This window comes from Tachyglossus aculeatus, chromosome 9, assembly GCF_015852505.1.
Source record: "Tachyglossus aculeatus isolate mTacAcu1 chromosome 9, mTacAcu1.pri, whole genome shotgun sequence".
In the NCBI taxonomy this organism is placed as follows: domain Eukaryota; kingdom Metazoa; phylum Chordata; class Mammalia; order Monotremata; family Tachyglossidae; genus Tachyglossus; species Tachyglossus aculeatus.
This window is the reverse complement of record NC_052074.1, coordinates 47,941,598-47,960,235: the sequence shown is the minus strand read 5'-3', so window position 1 is coordinate 47,960,235 and position 18,638 is coordinate 47,941,598. Positions and strand designations below refer to the sequence as shown.

Sequence of the window (18,638 nt, the reverse complement as noted above, 5' to 3'; positions counted from 1 at the left end):
CTATTATCTGAGTTAGGTGTTTTTTCATCTTTTAGGGTTGGAAAAGACATGGGGAGGCCTGTTACAAGATTTATGAAAACAAAGTTCCTTTTGGAACCATTTGCAATCTTACAATAACCAGCAGGTATTTATATTTGCCTTTCAGATTTCTCCTATATAAAGTAAGCCTCTCTGGGAGCAGTCTTGAAATTCTCACCATTTTTAGACTTACAGAAAATTGTGGAGAATGCCTTCCATTTAAACTCACTTGCTATAAGTTCTTAAACCAAAATTGTCATCCATGTCTTTTTTTTTTTTTTAGATTTGAGCAAGAATATTTAAACAGTATAATTAAAAAATATAGCAAAGCTGGAGGAAACTACTTTTGGACTGGCTTGAGAGATGCAGACTCTCAAGGAGAGTATAATTGGGCAAATGTAGGTAGAAGCCCAAATGTAGCCTACGTAAACTGGAATACTCTTCAACCAGGTAAAAAGTCAAATGTAAAATGTTGTATTAAATAACATGTCCTGTAAAACTTCACCTCTGTATACTATCTCCTCTGGATAGCAACCACTGGTTAAATCTTTTAACAATACTCCACTCATTTTATTACTTTGATCGTTCTATTAAAAGAACAGTCAAATGTATAATAGGCACAATATAAGGCAATATGTAAACAGCCTTTTGGGGATCTGGTTACTTCAAATGAAAGCCTTTATATTCTCCCAGAATAATTAATCACTTATTAATCACTTATTGAGCACTTACTATATGCAGAACATTGTATTAAGTTCCTTGGAGATACAGTACAACAGAATTGGTAGACTAATTGACTGCTCACAATCTATTCATTCATTCAATTGTATTTATTGAGTGCTTACTGTGTGCAGAGCACTGTACTAAGCACTTGGGAAGTACAAGTTGGCAAAATATAGAGATGGTCCCTACTCAACAGTGGGCTTACAGTCTAGAAGGGGGAGACAGAGAACAAAACAAAACATATTAACAAAATAAAATAAATAGAATAAATATGTACAAATAAAATAGAGTAATAAATACGTACAAACATGTATACATATGTACAGGTGCTGTGGGGAGGGGAAGGAGGTAAGGCGGAGGGGAGGGAGAGGATGGGGAGAGGAAGGAGGGGGCTCAGTCTGGGAAGGCCTCCTGGAGAAGGTGAACCCTCAGTAGGGTCTTGAAGGGAGGAAGAGAGCTAGCTTGGCGGATGTTGGGAGGGAGGGCATTCCAGGCCAGGGGGATGACGTGGGCCGGGGATCGACGGCGGGACAGACGAGAACAAGGCATGGTGAGGAGATTAGCGGCAGAGGAGCGGAGGGTGCAGGCTGAGCTGTAGAAGGAGAGAAGGGAGGTGAGGTAGGAGGGGGCAAGGTGATGGACAGCCTTGAAGCCAAGGGTGAGGAGTTTTTGCCTGATGCGTAGTTGATTGGTAGCCACTGGAGATTTTTGAGGAGGGGAGTAACATGCCCAGAGCGTTTCTGTACAAAGACAATCCAGGCAGCGGTGTGAAGTATCTAGAAAACTATCAGATTGTCTCTATAAATGTCTCAGGCGTTTGGGAATTGCTGTAATTACAACCTGCAGTACTGAATGCCCATTCGGTGCAGGGCACTGTAGTAGGCCTTGGGAATATTTAAAGCAAAAAAATATGGTCCCAGCCCTTGAGCTTACAGCTGAACAACATAGACTAGTAGTCATAAATTGCCAAATAAGTAAAAGCCTAGGCTTTTGTGGATTATTAAATACAACAGCAAGCAATCTAAAGTGTACGTACCTGTTTCACAAGTGAAGTTCTGAGGATTTTTTTTACTTGTTTTTGTTTTTCCCCCTGCTTTGCTTGTCATCCCAGTATAACAGACATCTTAATATCAATCAGTGGAATTTGTGGAGCACGATACTAAGTACTTGGGAGGGTACAATTCATCTTTGTTCCCACCTCTCCAGCTCTAAATGACTGTCTAGAAAAACTAGAGGAGCAAGCACTCTGTTGATCCTCCAAGCTATAGAAATGGAATAGTCCAAGTTTATACCCAGTTACTAACTCCACTGCATTCAAGCCAGGGATCCTTTCTATTTCAGATGTCTAAGAATACAGTAGACTTTAGTGTCTCATATCCTCTTCCCTTATCTTGGGCCAACCCAGAAGGTTTTTTTTTAAAAAAAAATAAGTACAACATGTAGAATATCATCAAGCTCATCAGGATTGAATCCATCTATTAAACATTCATTTTCGAGTGCTTACTGTGTGCAGAGCACTGTAAGAGTTTTCGTTCATTTAATCTTATAGTGAACACTTACTGTGTGCCAAGCACTGTAGTAAGCACTTGGGAGAGTACACTATAACAATAGACATATTCCCTGGCCACAGTGAGCTTACAGTCCAGAGAATACACTATAATGGAGTTGGTAGACACATTCCCTGTCTATAAAGGACTTAATCTAGATTGTTAATTTGTTTTCGGCAACGGATGTGTCTGTTATTGTCATGTTGTTTTTTCAGAAGCACTTAGTACAGTGCCCTGCACACAGTAAGTATGATTGATTGATCTAGGCTATATCACTGGGGTGGTAAAGATAGATTGGCTCCTAGACTCAAAACCAGAGCTAAAGCATCCCTAGTGATCATTAATCTCGGTCTCAGAGCACTTTTGAGTGTCATGCCTCACTCTGTATTATGTCAGGGTGGGATATCTTGGAGCTCTGGGGGGGGTCATTTGGGTGTTAAGTGCTGAAATTAACCTCTTAATTTTGTACCTCAATCCTAGCTTCACCAGGTGGATGTGTGGCAATGTCAAGTGGAGTGTCTCTTGGAAAATGGGAGGTCAAAAACTGTGAAAGTTTCAGAGCACTTTCCATTTGCAAGAAAAGAATTGGGCCCCCAGAAAAAGAAACCCTTATTAATGTTGATGCTCCCTGCCCTGATGGCTGGAAAGGTTTTCCCTCAAGTCATTCTTGCTACAGGGTAAGAGTTGAAGTGTAAAGTAAGAGAGCCTTCCTAATGATGTTGTGCACTTCATTGTGAAAACATATTCTCACATGTCTTGAGCCCCATACCAATTTTCAGAAACTAACCTTTTATTAAATCCTAAGCATTTCCCCCATTTACAGAATGGGAATAGTTTATTCTCAAGCTCTTGTTCTTCCTTTTATGGTAATAACTCACGCCAGGTAAACCATGACTAAAGGATTTTTGGGGGTTTTTTCTTTGTGGCCTTGTAGCCATAAAACTAACAGTATTCTCTTCAGTTTTTTCACAAGAATAGAATCCTGAAAAAAAGGACATGGGAAGAAGCTGAAGAATTCTGCCAAGCTCTGGGGGCACATCTTCCTAGCTTCACCCACAGTGAGGAAATAAAGGCATTTCACAAGCTCCTACAAGCTCAGCTGAGGTAACTTTTTTTAAGATTTTTCAACTGAAGCATTAGAAGTGTTGTTTCCCATATATGGCAGACATTCTGGCCCCACAGCAGGCAAGTGGCAGAACCCGGATTTAGAAGCAGCGTGGCTCAGTGGAAAGAGCCCAGGCTTGGGAGTCGCAGGTCATGGGTTCTAATCCTGGCTCCGCCACTCATCAGCTGTGTGACTTTGGGCAAGTCACTTTGCTTCTCTGGGCCTCAGTGACCCCATCTGTAAAATGGGGATGAAGACTGTGAACCCCACGTGGGGCAACCTGATCACCTTGTATCCCCTCCAGTGCTTAGAACAGTGCTTGGCACATAGTAAGCGCTTAACAAATACCATTATTGTTATTATTGTCCTTTCCACTAGGCCACGTAGTAAGAATCTCTTTAAACATAAAGAAGAACATTGAAGGTGAAATGAATTGAAGTAGACTATATGAAAGGTTTTGAAGCCTTCAACCTTATAGCCCTATAGAATTATAATAGACCGTATCTATCCTGAGTTGGCTACTAGCATGTAAACTCCTTGAGGACAGGGATCCTGTCTACCAACTCTATTGTACTCTCCAAGCACTTGGTACAGTGAACTGCACACAGCCCTCCTCTCTCCCCGAAAAAATATGTATATCTGGTCTTGAATTCTCTTGCCCAAAGACATGGGGCTGTATCAGATGGCCTCTTACAAGTGTCTTCAAAGCCTAAAAAAAGCAATCGGGGCTCTTCAGGCAGACCTGGAAAGGGACTTGGACAAAGGGACCTTGTAATCCTAGGTGGTACTTAGAAGGCATATTCAATTCACGGCAAAAAGTGACTTTTGGGGGGAAGTATACTTTTCAAGATGTATTGTCTATCTTCCCTTTCTCGTTTAGTGCCTCACGTTGGATATGGATAGGATTGAATCAGAGGAGTCCTGATTACCAGGGATCCTGGCAGTGGAGTGACAATTCACCTGTAAGTTGACTCATTCTTATGGAAATTCTTCAGGTTTTGAACATTAATACAGGCTTTCACATTCATTTTATCTAATTCGTGGAACATCTATTTTGTGCACAGTATTGTACCAACTGTAAATATGTATGGGCATGTACGAAAAGCAAACGAATTGAGGGCAACTGATTTAAGTACTTGGGTGCAAAGCACTGGGATTGATACAAAACAATCAGACCACACGGTCAATCAATCAATCGTATTTATTGAGCACTTACTGTGTGCAGAGCACTGTACTAAGCGCTTGGGAAGTACAAGTTGGCAACATATAGAGACGGTCCCTACCCAACAGTGGGCTCTCAGTCCCGTTTTATATGAGGTGTAGTCTAAGTGGGCGGGAGAACAGGTATTTAATCTCCAATTTACAGGTACTACAACTATTTGCTTTTCCTGTTTCACTAGCTGGAATGTCGTTCCCTTAAATGGTGAATGTTCAGGTTGTTTTGCTAACGTGGGATACAGATTCTGGGTAGGTAAGTGAGGGGAAACCAGGACAGTTGAATGAAACTGACAATAAGTTAATAAGTGTTTTTGTTGTTGTTTTTTCCCAAGTGTCTATGCTGTCAATCTTTCTTTATTTCTTTCTTTGTTTTTCCTTTTCCCTTGGCTTCTCCCCCAACCCCTCAACCATTTAGGGGATTTCCTGAATCCCGTTTTCTTACAAGCTTTTCCTAATCAAGGTTGTGGTGAAAATTTTACCAGTCTACACCTCTCCTCTTTCCAAATCCCAGGTATCAAAACTAGATTGAGGGTATTCCCCCCAGCCCCGCCTTCCCCCCCAAAACATTCCTCACTCAAATTCCACACAAAGTAGTTCACCTTCGCTCTTTGGAGCTTGAACTGGGGCTGACTTTTAGGTCAGTCTTTTTGTTTCCTCTCCTGTCTCCATATTCAGTGCATAATGCATAATTATCATTAGGAAAATAGAAGAAATATGTATATAGGGAAAACCTGAATTAATCTTTCCATACAAACTTCTAAACAGTCTCCTTCCAACTGAGCCCACCCGGAACTTAGCAAGGCATATTGTTACAATTCCCAAAAGGTTCTCAGAACTTTGAAGTACAAATATTAACCCTCCTAGTTAAATCTTTACACTCTTCTTTTACAGATGTCTTCATTTGTTATCCCTCCTGAGTTCCAAGAAAATTATGATGTCAGAGATTGTGCTGCCTTCATGGTTGGTTACCGAGAGGTACTGACAAAAGAAAATCATCTTCTGAGCTCTTTAGGTCTGAAATGGTCTGCTGTAACTGAGTTGAATAGTAAAATACTCTATGCTTAGCCCTGAGAGAGAGAAAAGGCTAGAAAAATGATCCAGACAACAGAGTGAGGTAAGCACCGGAGTAGGAGGAGACAGGGAGTTCAGTGAGGAGGCTGAGAAAGTAGTCAAAGTAGGTTATAAAATTACTGGATCAGCTTGGTGGGAATTTGGAGAAGAAAGGGTGAATTTTTAGCAATGTTGTGAAAACAGAAGGTATGATTTTGAGAGGGTACTTTCCATGACTGAAGTAGAAAACAACCCAAGAACTGCCAAGTGAAAGATGAGGATCATATGTTTGAAGGGGGGACTACAAACTCAGATACTTTATGAAAAGTTTTCTTAAAACTGTCGATCCTCAAGTGTTGAGGTTATGTGAGTATTGTTAATAAAATTGCTTGTCTTCAAGAGCAGGGTCTGAATGGAGTTAGAAGCAATTACTTAACACCTCTATTGTGAAATGCCATATTTTCCATTGTGTTGTAGGTATACTTTCAATACTTGATCAAACCACTCAAACCAAACTGATAGAAGAATTAGCCCATTCTAAAGTGGCTTGGGGGCCAAGTTCTGTGCCTGGGTTAGGGTGGCTCTTGGTACTCATAATAATAATAATAATGGCATTTATTAAGTGCTTACTATGTGCAAAGCTCTGTTCTAAGCACTGGGGAGGTTACAAGGTGATCAGGTTGTCCCACGGGGGGGCTCACAGTCTTAATCCCCATTTTAAAGATGAGGTAACTGAGGCCCAGAGAAGTGAAGTGACTTGCCCAAAGTCACACAGCTGACAGTTGGCGGAGCTGGGATTTGAACCCATGACCTCTGACTCCAAAGCCCGTGCTCTTTCCACTGAGCCACACTGCTTCTCTAAGATCTGGTTAGAGCATGCTCACTGGGAATTGCCCAAGTGACCATGGCTTATGCCCACAGCCCCAGGTGTGAAGGTGAGGGAATGCTTGGCACCCTTTCATGTTCAGTGCTTCAATAGCAAGATCTCAAGAGACTAGATTTGGAGCAGCTGGGGTCTTTTTGGATTTGGAAGACCTCCAAACCTGAGATCATGGCTTCAAGTGATTCAACCCAGGCTAAAAGTGTCAGGCCAGTCTGAATTGGGCTTTCTAACATTCACTCTTTCCCCTCCCCTTAAAACAGGTCAGGCATCCGATCTTTGTCTGGGCTCACTTTGTAGAAGAGTTGGGCCTTCTGTTGAAACCTTTTGCTTGTGACATAAAGCTTGAATGGGCATGCCAAATACCCAAAGGTAAGATGACTATTTATTTTATTTTGTTAGTATGTTTGGTTTTGTTCTCTGTCTCCCCCTTTTAGACTGTGAGCCCACTGTTGGGTAGGGACTGTCTCTATATGTTGCCAATTTGTACTTCCCAAGTGCTTAGTACCGTGCTCTGCACATAGCGCTCAATAAATACGATTGATGATGATGATGATGGCTTCTGTGGTCAGGGTAAAGGGGGTTTAATTCCACTAGGCAAGACCACCTTGACTCACTCAAGGCGGCAGCCACCTGGCCAAGCTCTCAAATTCACACTCTGAAGCAAGAGAATTCCTAGAGCTTGGACTGAAATCTCTTATTTGGGATACTCTGACTGACAACGTTGTGGTCAAGTACAAATCTGAGGAAAACAGAACTTCTTGTGCCGTAACAATTTGCTTTCTTCCTTGAATAGGCCAAATGCCAGAGACGCCAGTTTGGTTTGTTCCAGGTAAGTTTGAAGACAACCTTCCAGGGCACTCCTCATTTTTTGGTAATGTAGATGGCATGTAATTTAATCTGCACCTTAGAGCCAATTGCTTTGACTTCCTCCAGGACACTGCATGCAAACAGCTGCGGGACAGTGCCCTTGAATATAGGTACTCAACTTTTTCCCCAGTCTTTCACTTGTCCCCTCTCCACTTATTGCTGGGGAGAACCTCCAGTCTACTGTGGCCAAGTAAACAAATGGATTGCTCTGTCCCTGCTCTGCAAGTATTTCCACCTGCAACCCAATCTTCCAACTTTAAGGGATATGTCTAGGGAATTCCATCTCGGGAGTTTGGAGGGGAAAAAGAGGGGTAAAGTAAAAAGAGGGGTTGGACAAGACAGAGGCCAGAGTGCTTCCCTCTCAAGTCCTGGGTCAGTGCCATTGCGGTGTGGGTGGGAGAGGGCATCACTGGGGCTAATGCTTGAAGAAGAGGCCCAGAGACTAGTCAGCATGAGAGCTGGTAACCTTGGAAGTCCACCTCAAATCAAGGCAGCCTGAACTATAGGGCCAAATGAATAGAATAGTTGCCCTACCTCTCTCCTCATCATCATCAATCATATTTATTGAGCACTTACTATGTGCAGAGCACTGTACTAAGCGCTTGGGAAGTACAAATTGGCAACATATAGAGACAGTCCCTACCCAACAGTGGGCTCCTCCACATATTTCTGATTGCTTACTTCCTTGTTCTGGAGTCTGGGTTTGGGTTCTTTGAGTTCAAGTAAGAGAAGTTCAAGTAGAGAAGCAGCGTGGCTCAGTGAAATGAGCGCGGGCTTTGGAGTCAGAAGTCATGGGTTCAAATCCCGGCTACTCCACTTGTCAGCTGTGTGACTTTGGGCAAGTCACTTAACTTCTCTGGGCCTCAGTTACCTCACCTGTAATATGGGGATTAAGACTGTGAGCCCCCAGTGGGACAGCCTGATCATCTTGTAACCTCAGCGATTAGAATAGTGCTTCGCACATAGTAAGCACTTAAATCCCATTATTATTATTATTAAGTGGTTACTCTGTGGTAAGATTCCATGGTAACCTTTTGGCAGTTAGATGGGATAATCGTAAAATGAAGAGAATCATTTGAAAAGAGGAATGGTCAGACTGCACAACCAGTCTTTTCCCTCTGTTTGCTGGAAGTTAATATCTTCTTTCATTCTTCTTTAGGTAGTGGAAGAATTAATGGACGACCTGTTCTTACTATTGAAGAAACGGAGTACTGGTTTGTTGTTGAACCTCGCTTAAACTTTGAAGAAGCGTTAATATATTGTACTAGAAATGAAAGTTCCCTTGCTTCTTTCAACTCTTTTGCGGATATGCAAGCCATCAGACGTGAAATACAAAATGTAATATACTCAAATGGGTTTTTTTTTTCCTGTAATGTGCTACAAATATTGACTTTTTCGTCACAACCCCTTACAGGATTCTCTGATAACTAAGTGGGAATCAATCAAACTGTGATTTATTTTCCCACAGAAACAGATCCTGGGAAAATGTGGGGACATAGGATTTGAGTTTGTTGCTCTGTGAAACCATACATAATCAAATTTTCTGGGTCTGTCCTCCTAAGTGCCTGTCTGAGGGTGCTTAGGAATAAAGACACTAAAATCTAGACTTAATTTTTAAAATACTGATTGAACCACATATGACTATTACACTCCTGTGCAAGTAGCAAGAATCTATCTTGTGGATTTTTCATCACTTGTAACAAAGGTGGGGATGTTGCATTTTTGTGTTCTTTTAGAATACATGGCTTCTAATTTTCTGTGCAAATCAGTAACCCCAGGCACCTCAATACTAATAGTTCAGGGGTGTCTTCCCTAACACCTCAGAATATATTCCCCTCTGATTCTAGCAGTGGGATATGATTGTCTCTTCTTCAGACTAATGGAGGGAAATAAGTGGCTCGCAGATCTGAAAACTCCACTCGTTGATCTCAGCTTCTTTCATACTCAGCTTTTCAGTCAATCAGTGGTAGTTACTGAGCATCTTGCAAACCTCAACTCAAGTACTTTTATGTTTCGATTGCCTTGCCACTCATGTTGCTAAGGAAAATCCCAATTTTGATCATTATCATGTTTGAGAGTCTGGTTCAGGCACAATGGCTGGCCTCCTTGGAACTTTTGGATCTCGTGGGGAGTTTCTGACTCCTTATTTTTAGAAATGTTAAATGCAGGATGTCTTGTTTTGATCTTCATTTGTGGTTGTATAATGGCCCCAGTTTCAGTTTACCAAGGAAAATTCTCATGGTGTCCAAGAGATCCATGAGGTCAATAGTAAAGAATTGGCTTGATGTGGTGATTCCAGTGGTGAGCATTGAGGCGTGGAGAAAGAGCATGATCCAAACAGTAGTATATAGTATAGAGTAACAGAAGCTGAGCCTAATCTTAATAGGATGAGAACATGAACCAGCACAGTGGCTGAGTAGAGAGGAAGGACTGAGAAAAATAGCAGGGGAAGCTGTAGGATTTAGACTAAATGTGAGAGGCCCATCACAATATTGAGATTAACACTAAAGTTCAAGGCTTCTGAGACAGGGAAGATGATGGCATTATTGGCAGGTGGGAAACTTAGGGGCAGTCAGCTTTAGAAACATTTACTTGGATGTGCTGATAGAGCAACCAAATGGAGATGTACTGAAGGCAGGAAAAAAATGAAGTGGATTTAGGAGTTATCTTACATAGAAGTGATAAATGCTTTCCTGCCTTAACTCTGCCCTCTCCTCTGCCAGGCAAAACTATTTTTCCTCCCTTGACACCCATGCCCATCATCCCCATCAGCTGTTCCGTACATTTAATTCTCTTCTCAGGCCCCCTGTTCCTTCCCTTCCTCCATCCCTCACCCCCAGCGATCTGGACTCCTACTTCATTAGTAAAATTATCTCCATCCCCTCTCAACCCTCTCCGCTACTCTCCCATCCTTCCCTTCAGTATCTTCAGATGAGATCTCCTCCCTCCTCTCAAGTACTACTCCATCCACCTATGCTTTGGACCCCATTCCCTCTCATCTTATGAAAACTCTTGCCCCTTCCCTCCTCCCCTCAACTTCCATCTTCAACCGTTCACTCTCCACTGGTTCCTTCCCCTCTGCCTTCAAACATGCCCACGTCTCCCCCATCCTAAAAAAACCCTCTCTTGACCCCACTGCCCCTTCTAGTTATCATCCTATCTCCCTCCTACCCTTCCTTTCCAAACTCCTAGAACAAGTCATCTACACTCACTGCCTCAAATTCCTCAACGCCAACTCTCTTTTCGACCCCCTCCAATCTGGATTCTGTCCCCTACACTCCACCGAAACTGCCCTCTCAAAGGTCACCAGTGACCTCCTTCTTGCCAAATTCAGTGGCTCCTACTCTATCCTAATCCTCCTCGATCTCTCAGCTGCCTTCGACACTGTGGATCATCCCCTTCTCCTCAACACGCTATCCATCCTTGGCTTCACAGACTCCATCCTCTCCTGGTTCTCCTCTTATCTCTCTGGCCATTCATTCTCAGTCTCCTTTGAGGGCTCCTCCTCCTCCTCCATCCCCTTACTGTAGGGGTTCCTCAAGGGTCAGTTCTTGGTCCCCTCCTGTTCTCTTTCTGCACTCACTCCCTTGGTGAACTCATTCACTCCCACGGCTTCAACTGTCGTCTCTACGCTGATGACACCAAATCTACATCTCTGCCCCTGCTCTCTCTCCCTCCCTCCAGGCTCGTATCTCGTCCTTCCTTCAGGACATCCCCATCTGGATGTCTGCCCGCCATCTAAAACTCAATATGTCCAAGACTGAACTCCTTATCTTCTCTCCCTGACTTTCCCATCACTTTAGACAGCACTACCATCCTTCACGTCTCGCAAGCCCTCAACCTTGATGTCATCCTCGACCCCGCTCTCATTCACCCCTCACATCCAATCCGTCACTAAAATCTGCCAGTCTCACCTCCATAACATTGCCAAGACCCGCCCTTTCCTCTCCATCCAAACCGCTACCTTGCTGGTTCAATCTCTCATCCTATCCCGACTGGATTACTGCATCAGCCTCCTCTCTGATCTCCCATCCTCCTGCCTCTCCCCACTTCAGTCTATACTTCATTCTGCTGCCTGGATCATCTTTGTACAGAAACGCTCTGGGCATGTCATTCCCCTCCTCAAAAATCTCCAGTGGTTGCCTGTCAACCTACGAATCAAGCAAAAACTCCTCACCCTCAGCTTCAAGGCTTTCCATCACCTCGCCCCCTCCTACCTCACCTCCCTTCTCTCCTTCTACAGCCCAGCCCGCACCCTCCACTCATGCTAACCTTCTCACTATGCCTCATTCTCGCCTGTCCCGTCGTCAACCCCCAGCCCACATCCTTCCCCTGGCCTGGAATGCCCTCTCTCCGCACATCCGCCAAACTAGCTCTCTTCCTCCTTTCAAAGCCCTAGTGAGAGCTCACCTACTCCAGGAGGCCTTCCCAGACTGAGCCCCCTTTTTCCTCTCCCCCTTCCCCTCCCCGCAGCACTTGTATATATTTGTACTGATTTATTGCTCTATTTATTTTGCTTGTACATATTTACTATTCTATTTATTTTATTAATTATGTGTGTGTGTGTTAGCTATAATTCTATTTATTCTGACAATGTCTACATGTTTTGTTTTATGGTCTGTCTCCCCCTTCTAGACTGTGAGCCCATTGTTGGGTAAGGACCGTCTCTATATGTTGCCGACTTGTACTTCCCAAGCGCTTAGTGCCCTGTATGCAGTAAGCGCTCAGTAAATACGATTGAATGGATGAATGAATAAATGAAGCTGGGCAAACAGGGCTCCTCCGAGAGAGTAAATAATATTACAAGACAAGTAGGGGATCCAGAAAAGAACCTTGTGGGACAGCCACAGTTAGAGGGTAAGAGGTGGAAAAGGAACATGTGATTGAAACTCAGAAGGGGAGGAGGATCAGGTAACTTAGATGTCATCAAGACCTAAGTCTGACAGTTTCAAAGAACAAGGAGTATCAAAGGTGACTTCAGTTGGGGAAAATGAAATATTGGTGGTTTAATCTTAACTTTTAAATTCAGAAGATAGAAAATTTAAATGGAACCATATTTGAAACATCTTCTGCTATTTCTACTGGTAATTCTTAAACTCTGATAGATGCATATTCTTTATATACAAAGTGTATTCATATAAAATGTGTGCTAATAAAGCAATCCAAGAATTCTCTTGCAGATTTCTGGGGATGAACAGAAATGGTGGGCACAACTTTCCTTTAAATCACCTTATTCATAGTAAGTAAATATTTTGAAAGATTATGTTGTTGATTTTAGAATCGAGGGCAATTCATTCAGCTCACTTGAAGTGACTTCTGTGCCCACAGATTTCCCTCTTGAAGCATGGCATCTTGGGGAAGTCACTTAACTTCTCTGTGCTTCAGTTCCCTCATCAGTAAAATGGGGATTAAGACTGTGAGCCCCATGTAGAACGTGGACTGTGCCCAACCTGATTATCTTGTATCTACCCCTGTGCTTAGTACAGCATTTGACATATAGTAAGCACTTAGCAAATGCCGTTAAAAAATGACAGACCTAGCATGTATTACAACCCCAAGCATTTTTGAAATATATTGTACTAGTATTGCTCTCTGAGTATCCTAGAAAAACAGGTGATGTTTCCATTTACCTCTGCCATGCTCTTTCCATCAGGCACTAGGCCTCAAAGTCCCCTCAGATGGGTCCTAATGTGACTTTCTCTAAATGTTTTAGAGAAAAAATCAACAGGTAAAATGCTTAGAGGATCCCCAGCCTGAATAAATTGCATATGAACACTTCCTTCTTGAAGACGACCTAAGAATTGGGGTGGTTTAAGAGTGGAAAGGGTTGGGAGAGAATACCAGCAATTGAAACTTGGAACACATCTTTTTGGTAGAGTGATGACTCTTCTCCTTTTTTCTCAATAAGCTTTCATTCGATATATAACTATCATGATGATTATGAGGATGGATGTTGGTACATCACTTCAAGATCATATAGAGGTAAAGTTACTTGGCGTCCTTAAGCCTGAAAAATGTGTACAGTAATTCTGACTCAACTGAAGTGCAAGTAATAATAATAATAATGTTGGCATTTGTTAAGCGCTTCCTATGTGCAAAGCACTGTTCTAAGCGCTTGGGGGGATACAAAGTGATCAGGTTGTCCCATGTGGGGCTCACAGTCTTAATCCCCATTTTACAGATGAGGTAACTGAGGCTCAGAGAAGTTAAGTGACTTGCCCAAGGTTACACAGCAGACATGTGGCGGAACTGGGATTCGAACCCATGACCTCTGACTCCAAAGCCCGTGCTCTTTCCACTGAGCCACGCTGCTTCTCTAAATCCTGTTCTGTGAAGACTATATAGTTTCATAGGTCCTGCTCTATGCCCCTTATGCTGCCCCTTAATCAGTGGTCTGGAAAACATTTAGTTAAAATGTCAACTCTTTATATTACAACTACACTGACTTAATTTCTTGTAAACTTGTGTAACTCTGTATACTTTCATTTGCATATTCCTCTCCATAAATTTTGACTACTTCCTTTGTATGCTGATCCTTGTTACCATTAGTTGTAAATTATACTTGCCAACCCATTAGATTGTAAACTCCTGGAGAGCAGTGATCTTCATATTTTTGTCCTACTTTTCCAAGAGCTTAATACAGTGCTTTGCACTCAATAACATGCATTGTTTGTGAACAACAAAACTTGTCACCTACCTGCCTAGCACAGCTGGGACCAGAGCGTGCAGATTTGTGTAAAAGAATAAGGTGTGAAGCAGGGAGGGGTGGGGAGAGAAGCATCGTGGCTTAGTGGAAACCGCACAGGCTTAGGAGTCAGAGGTCATGGGTTCAAATGCCGGCTCCGCCACTTGTCAGCTGTGTGACTTTGGGCAAGTCACTTTCAGTTTCCTCATCTGTAAAATGGGGATTAAGACTGTGAGCCCCATGTGGGACAACTTAATGATGAGATTTATTAAGTGCTTACTATGTGCAAAGCACTGTTAATCACCTTGTATCCCCCCAGTGCTTAGAACAGTGCTTTGCACATAGTAAGTACTTAACAAATGCCATTATTATTATTATTGTTTTAAAGTTGTCATCAGCCTCCTTGTCTCCAATACCCTCTTTCTCCATCCCTCAGTATGCTACAGTGGTTGATTTGAGGTTGAGAAGGAGGCTATTTCTTTCTTGTTTTCCTCCTCATTCCTTGGGGGGCCTGGGGTTTAAGATCCTGGATACCTGCTTTGATTACCTTTGGCTATTGACCTCTCTTCCACCATTAATCTTTATGGCTCCTACTCTCACACTCACTGATGTAGGTTAAAAAACGGTTTTCTGGTTGCACAGTTACAGGCTCACAAACTCTTGGGAGGCTAGGGATAAACTGAATATGGCCAACCCGCCGTGGTGAGAATAAGCCCATATGGTCTTATCTGCAGTGTCCTGCAGCCTCAGGTTCAGTGGCTCTCACCCACTAAATGTAGGCATCACACTGGGCTCTTTTCTAGCTACCTTTCTCAACACTCACTCTTGGAAAGTGAGTGTACTAAGAGCTTAGTACAGTGCTCTGCACACAGTAAGCGCTCAATAAATACGATTGATGATGGAAAGATGAGCTGTTTGCACAGCTCATATACCACTCCTTTGCAGAGGACTCCCAAATCTACCAAACTACCTCTCACCTCCCTCTCCTTTGAAATCTCACATATCCTGCTACCTCAAGGACATCTCTTAATAATAATAATAATAATAATAATAATAGTAATGATGATATTTAAGTGCTTCCTATGTGCAAAGCACTGTCCTAAACACTGGGGAAGATACAAGGTAAATGTCCTGCTAACACTGCATGCTCTGTATATACCACTCCTTTGCAGAGGACTCCCAAATCTACCAAACTACCTCTCACCTCCCTCTCCTTTGAAATCTCACATACCCTACTACCACAAGGACATCTCTTAATAATAATAATAATAATAATAATAATAATAGTAGTAATGATGACATTTAAGTGCTTCCTATGTGCAAAGCACTGTCCTAAACACTGGGGAAGATAAAGGTAAATGTCCTGCCAACACTGCATGCTCTGTATATACCACTCCTTTGCAGAGGACTCCCAAATCTACCAAACTACCTCTCACCTCCCTCTCCTTTGAAATCTCACATATCCTGCTACCTCAAGGACATCTCTTAATAATAATAATAATAGTAATAATAATAATGATAACATTTAAGTGCTTCCTATGTGCAAAGCACTGTCCTAAATACTGAGGAAGATATTCCCTCCCACATCCTGTCTCTCTTGATGACCCTTTCTAGTCCCTGGATATTTTTTGTTTTTCTCTTGACTGAAATTCGCTCCGGGCAGATCCTGGGTCACTCTCCTATTTAAGGGTTGACTTCAGGTAGCAGTACAGAGCATTAGAAGGGATTTTCAATATGCCAAATGGGAAACGCCTTTGAAATTATTTTCTCACAGATTATCATAAAAAAATCAACTGTGGTACCCAGCTGCCTTTCATATGTGAAAAAACAAATGCATCTCTGTTGGAAAAATACATCCCAGGACCTGAAGCTAAAAAGCCATGCCCTGCAAAATGGAGCCCATTTAAAAACAAGGTAAGATGAGGGCCACTGTTTCCACTAGTGCTTTGGGGAAGGAGGAAGAAGTCAATCTAGGAAAAATTTAGGTGGTTTAACTACTGGATCTAATAATCTCACTCTTTTTTCTCGGAGCACAGATGTGGGAGAGCAGTATTAGGCACTGGAGGGGATAGTGAAGATGGAACCTCATTCTACCGCTGTAATAGATCTGTCGTCCTCCCTCTTTAGCCACTGGTAAAACCAGAAATTCTCCAGTCAAGCTAGTCGTGTGCCAGGGCAGTTTTCCAGTAGAATCGTGAAGTAGTCTAAACCTCATCTAGAAATAATGACTCTTGTTCAGGGGAAGTGGTGAATAGACTTTTCTCCGAAAGTCCCCAAACCCATCTTGGTTGCTGCAGACATCAGGTCCTGGCCACTACATGGCTGGATCTAAAGTTTCATTGTAAAAGGCCGATGTCTTGCAGTCACTTATACCTCTGGAGGTGTCTTTACTAATGCAGACTACAGTAGTGTTAGTCCAGAGCAAAGCTTTTTCACCCCAGCCGCTGATAACATTGCTTGGGCAACACCATGGTCACTTCACCAGCAAGCACACTCATCTCCATATCCGGATAACACTAAGATGGGTCAACTTCACCCAATTCTTAAAGCCTATTTAAGTCCAAAGGTATTGGCTTCCGGCATCTGTAAATGATGCGGAAAGACTATTAGGACATCTAGAATTCATGCCCTGAAGGTTTAAGACTTTTAGACTGTGAGCCCACTGTTGGGTAGGGACTGTCTCTATATATGTTGCCAACTTGTACTTCCCAAGCGCTTAGTACAGTGCTCTGCACACAGTAAGCGCTCAATAAATACGATTGATGATGATGATGGTTTAAGGGAGCTTGGTCTTCATGGAAGAGGCACACTTGAGTTTTGAGGGAGCGTACCTCAAAAAAAGTGTGTGTGAGTCCCATTTCATGGAATGTAGTTGACACTACTCTAAAAGTGAATTGATTCCTGCATTTGGTACGTAGCTGAATTGCAATGTTTACCCCTCCTAACTACTGTTCAGGAGCTAGGTTTAGGTTAATTCTGTACTTAGTTCTTCGTATATGGAGATTTGGATTTACTTGGGAGTCTTTCAGAGTTGAAACTATAATGACTATGATCTCTTTAAGGCAGGCACAATTCACCAGTGACTGGTATTCTAAAGACCTTAAAGTTTGCTAAAATGTGATCTCTGTAGGATCCAATGTGGTTAGTTAAATGTGCTTTCGGGGTCCTGGAAAATAAGTTGTGTAACTAGTGGCTGTTTGCAGTGCTTTCTTAAGGTGAAGAACCAGAACTTGACATACGCGAAAGCAAACGATATTTGTACTTCCTATGGTGGGACTCTTCCTTCAGTCCTGAGCCAGAGTGAACAAGGTAGGAGTGATGTGGGCCCCGTTGATGGTAGCAATTCCGAACAGGCTGGAGGGAACTGCTGAGATGCTTTATTTAGATTTATGTTTCTATAAATAGGTGCTGAGAAGTTGATTCCGTGGTATAAGGAATTAAGCTGATTCCTGTGTACTTTGTCCACAGAAAAGTAGCACTCAGAGGATGTGGGGCATGCTACTTATTTATTAATAGTAAGATAACAGTTGTGCAATCAAGTGCTTTGTGATTAGAAAAAGCTTAACTAAGAATGGGATGGGAACTCTTTAATATTTCATGTCATTAATTTATCCAACTTTCTCTCACCAACAGACTTTATTACACTGCTACTTCCTGACCTAGAGCAAAAGTTTTGGATTGGTCTGAAAGATTATAGGCCTAGGATGAGACAGAAATGGATCGATGGACAGGAGCTCAACTATAAAAACTTCCACCCGTTATTGAAGGGCAGAGAGCACACTATACCATTTTTTGTAAGCTTCAACGTTAGTAAGATGGAATCTTCCATCAGGAATGGTGGTTGAACTCCAGTCTGGAGACTTCAGGACAGAACGCTAATGGCTTATGCAGTGCCACTCACACTCCCCTTCCTTCCACTCATGGTCCTCCCCGGGCATGGTGTGCAATGAGCAAGTAGAAAGTGCATTTCCCTGATAATTTATTAGTAACTGGCTTTCCTTTGGCTGTGTGCTAGGACAACATTATTTACCTATGTAGTGAATGGTATGGATCCCAGTCTGCCCAGCTAGGCAGCAGGAAGAATGTAATCACCTTGGGTGGATCAGGGCCATGGTTATAATGTCCTGAGTATGGCCCCTCTTAATTCCTCTAAACTATTCCCAACCCATGCTTTCTGCATCTCAGAAAGCACTAAAGTTTTAAAGTAACTTGCCTCTACAATGGTTTGACCTTAGTCATGAGTTCTTATCAGTAGCAGGAACATATACTAAGTCTCCATACGATATTACATCCAAGTTGCACTGTCAGTTCAATGTGGGGACTACAATCTTGAAAAAACACACTGTTAAGGAAAAATCACAAGCTTTGACCAATGTCACATGTGTGTCCACAACTTTTGCCATTTTAGCAGCCTTAGTAAATCACACTGGGTGAATTTTCCTTGATAGGCCAATCGCATTCTAATCTAAGCACACACATTCTGGCAGGAGTGGCTACCTTTTCTAAAACCAGAGTAGGAATTTTATGTTTAGCGGTTTGAGT

General features: G+C 42.5%; 1 protein-coding gene across 1 annotated transcript in view; it reads left to right on the top strand.

Annotated features, from left to right (window-relative positions):
* LY75 (lymphocyte antigen 75) overlaps positions 1-18,638 on the top strand; it is a 123,044-nt gene that overhangs the window by 82,248 nt on the left and 22,158 nt on the right. The window contains 14 exon segments of the mRNA XM_038750892.1: positions 36-124; positions 302-468; positions 2,769-2,965; positions 3,250-3,392; positions 4,274-4,355; positions 5,503-5,586; positions 6,805-6,913; positions 7,338-7,373; positions 8,571-8,749; positions 12,592-12,650; positions 13,320-13,393; positions 15,871-16,010; positions 17,300-17,405; positions 17,730-17,890. Coding sequence (XP_038606820.1) covers positions 36-124; positions 302-468; positions 2,769-2,965; positions 3,250-3,392; positions 4,274-4,355; positions 5,503-5,586; positions 6,805-6,913; positions 7,338-7,373; positions 8,571-8,749; positions 12,592-12,650; positions 13,320-13,393; positions 15,871-16,010; positions 17,300-17,405; positions 17,730-17,890 — 1,626 coding nt within the window.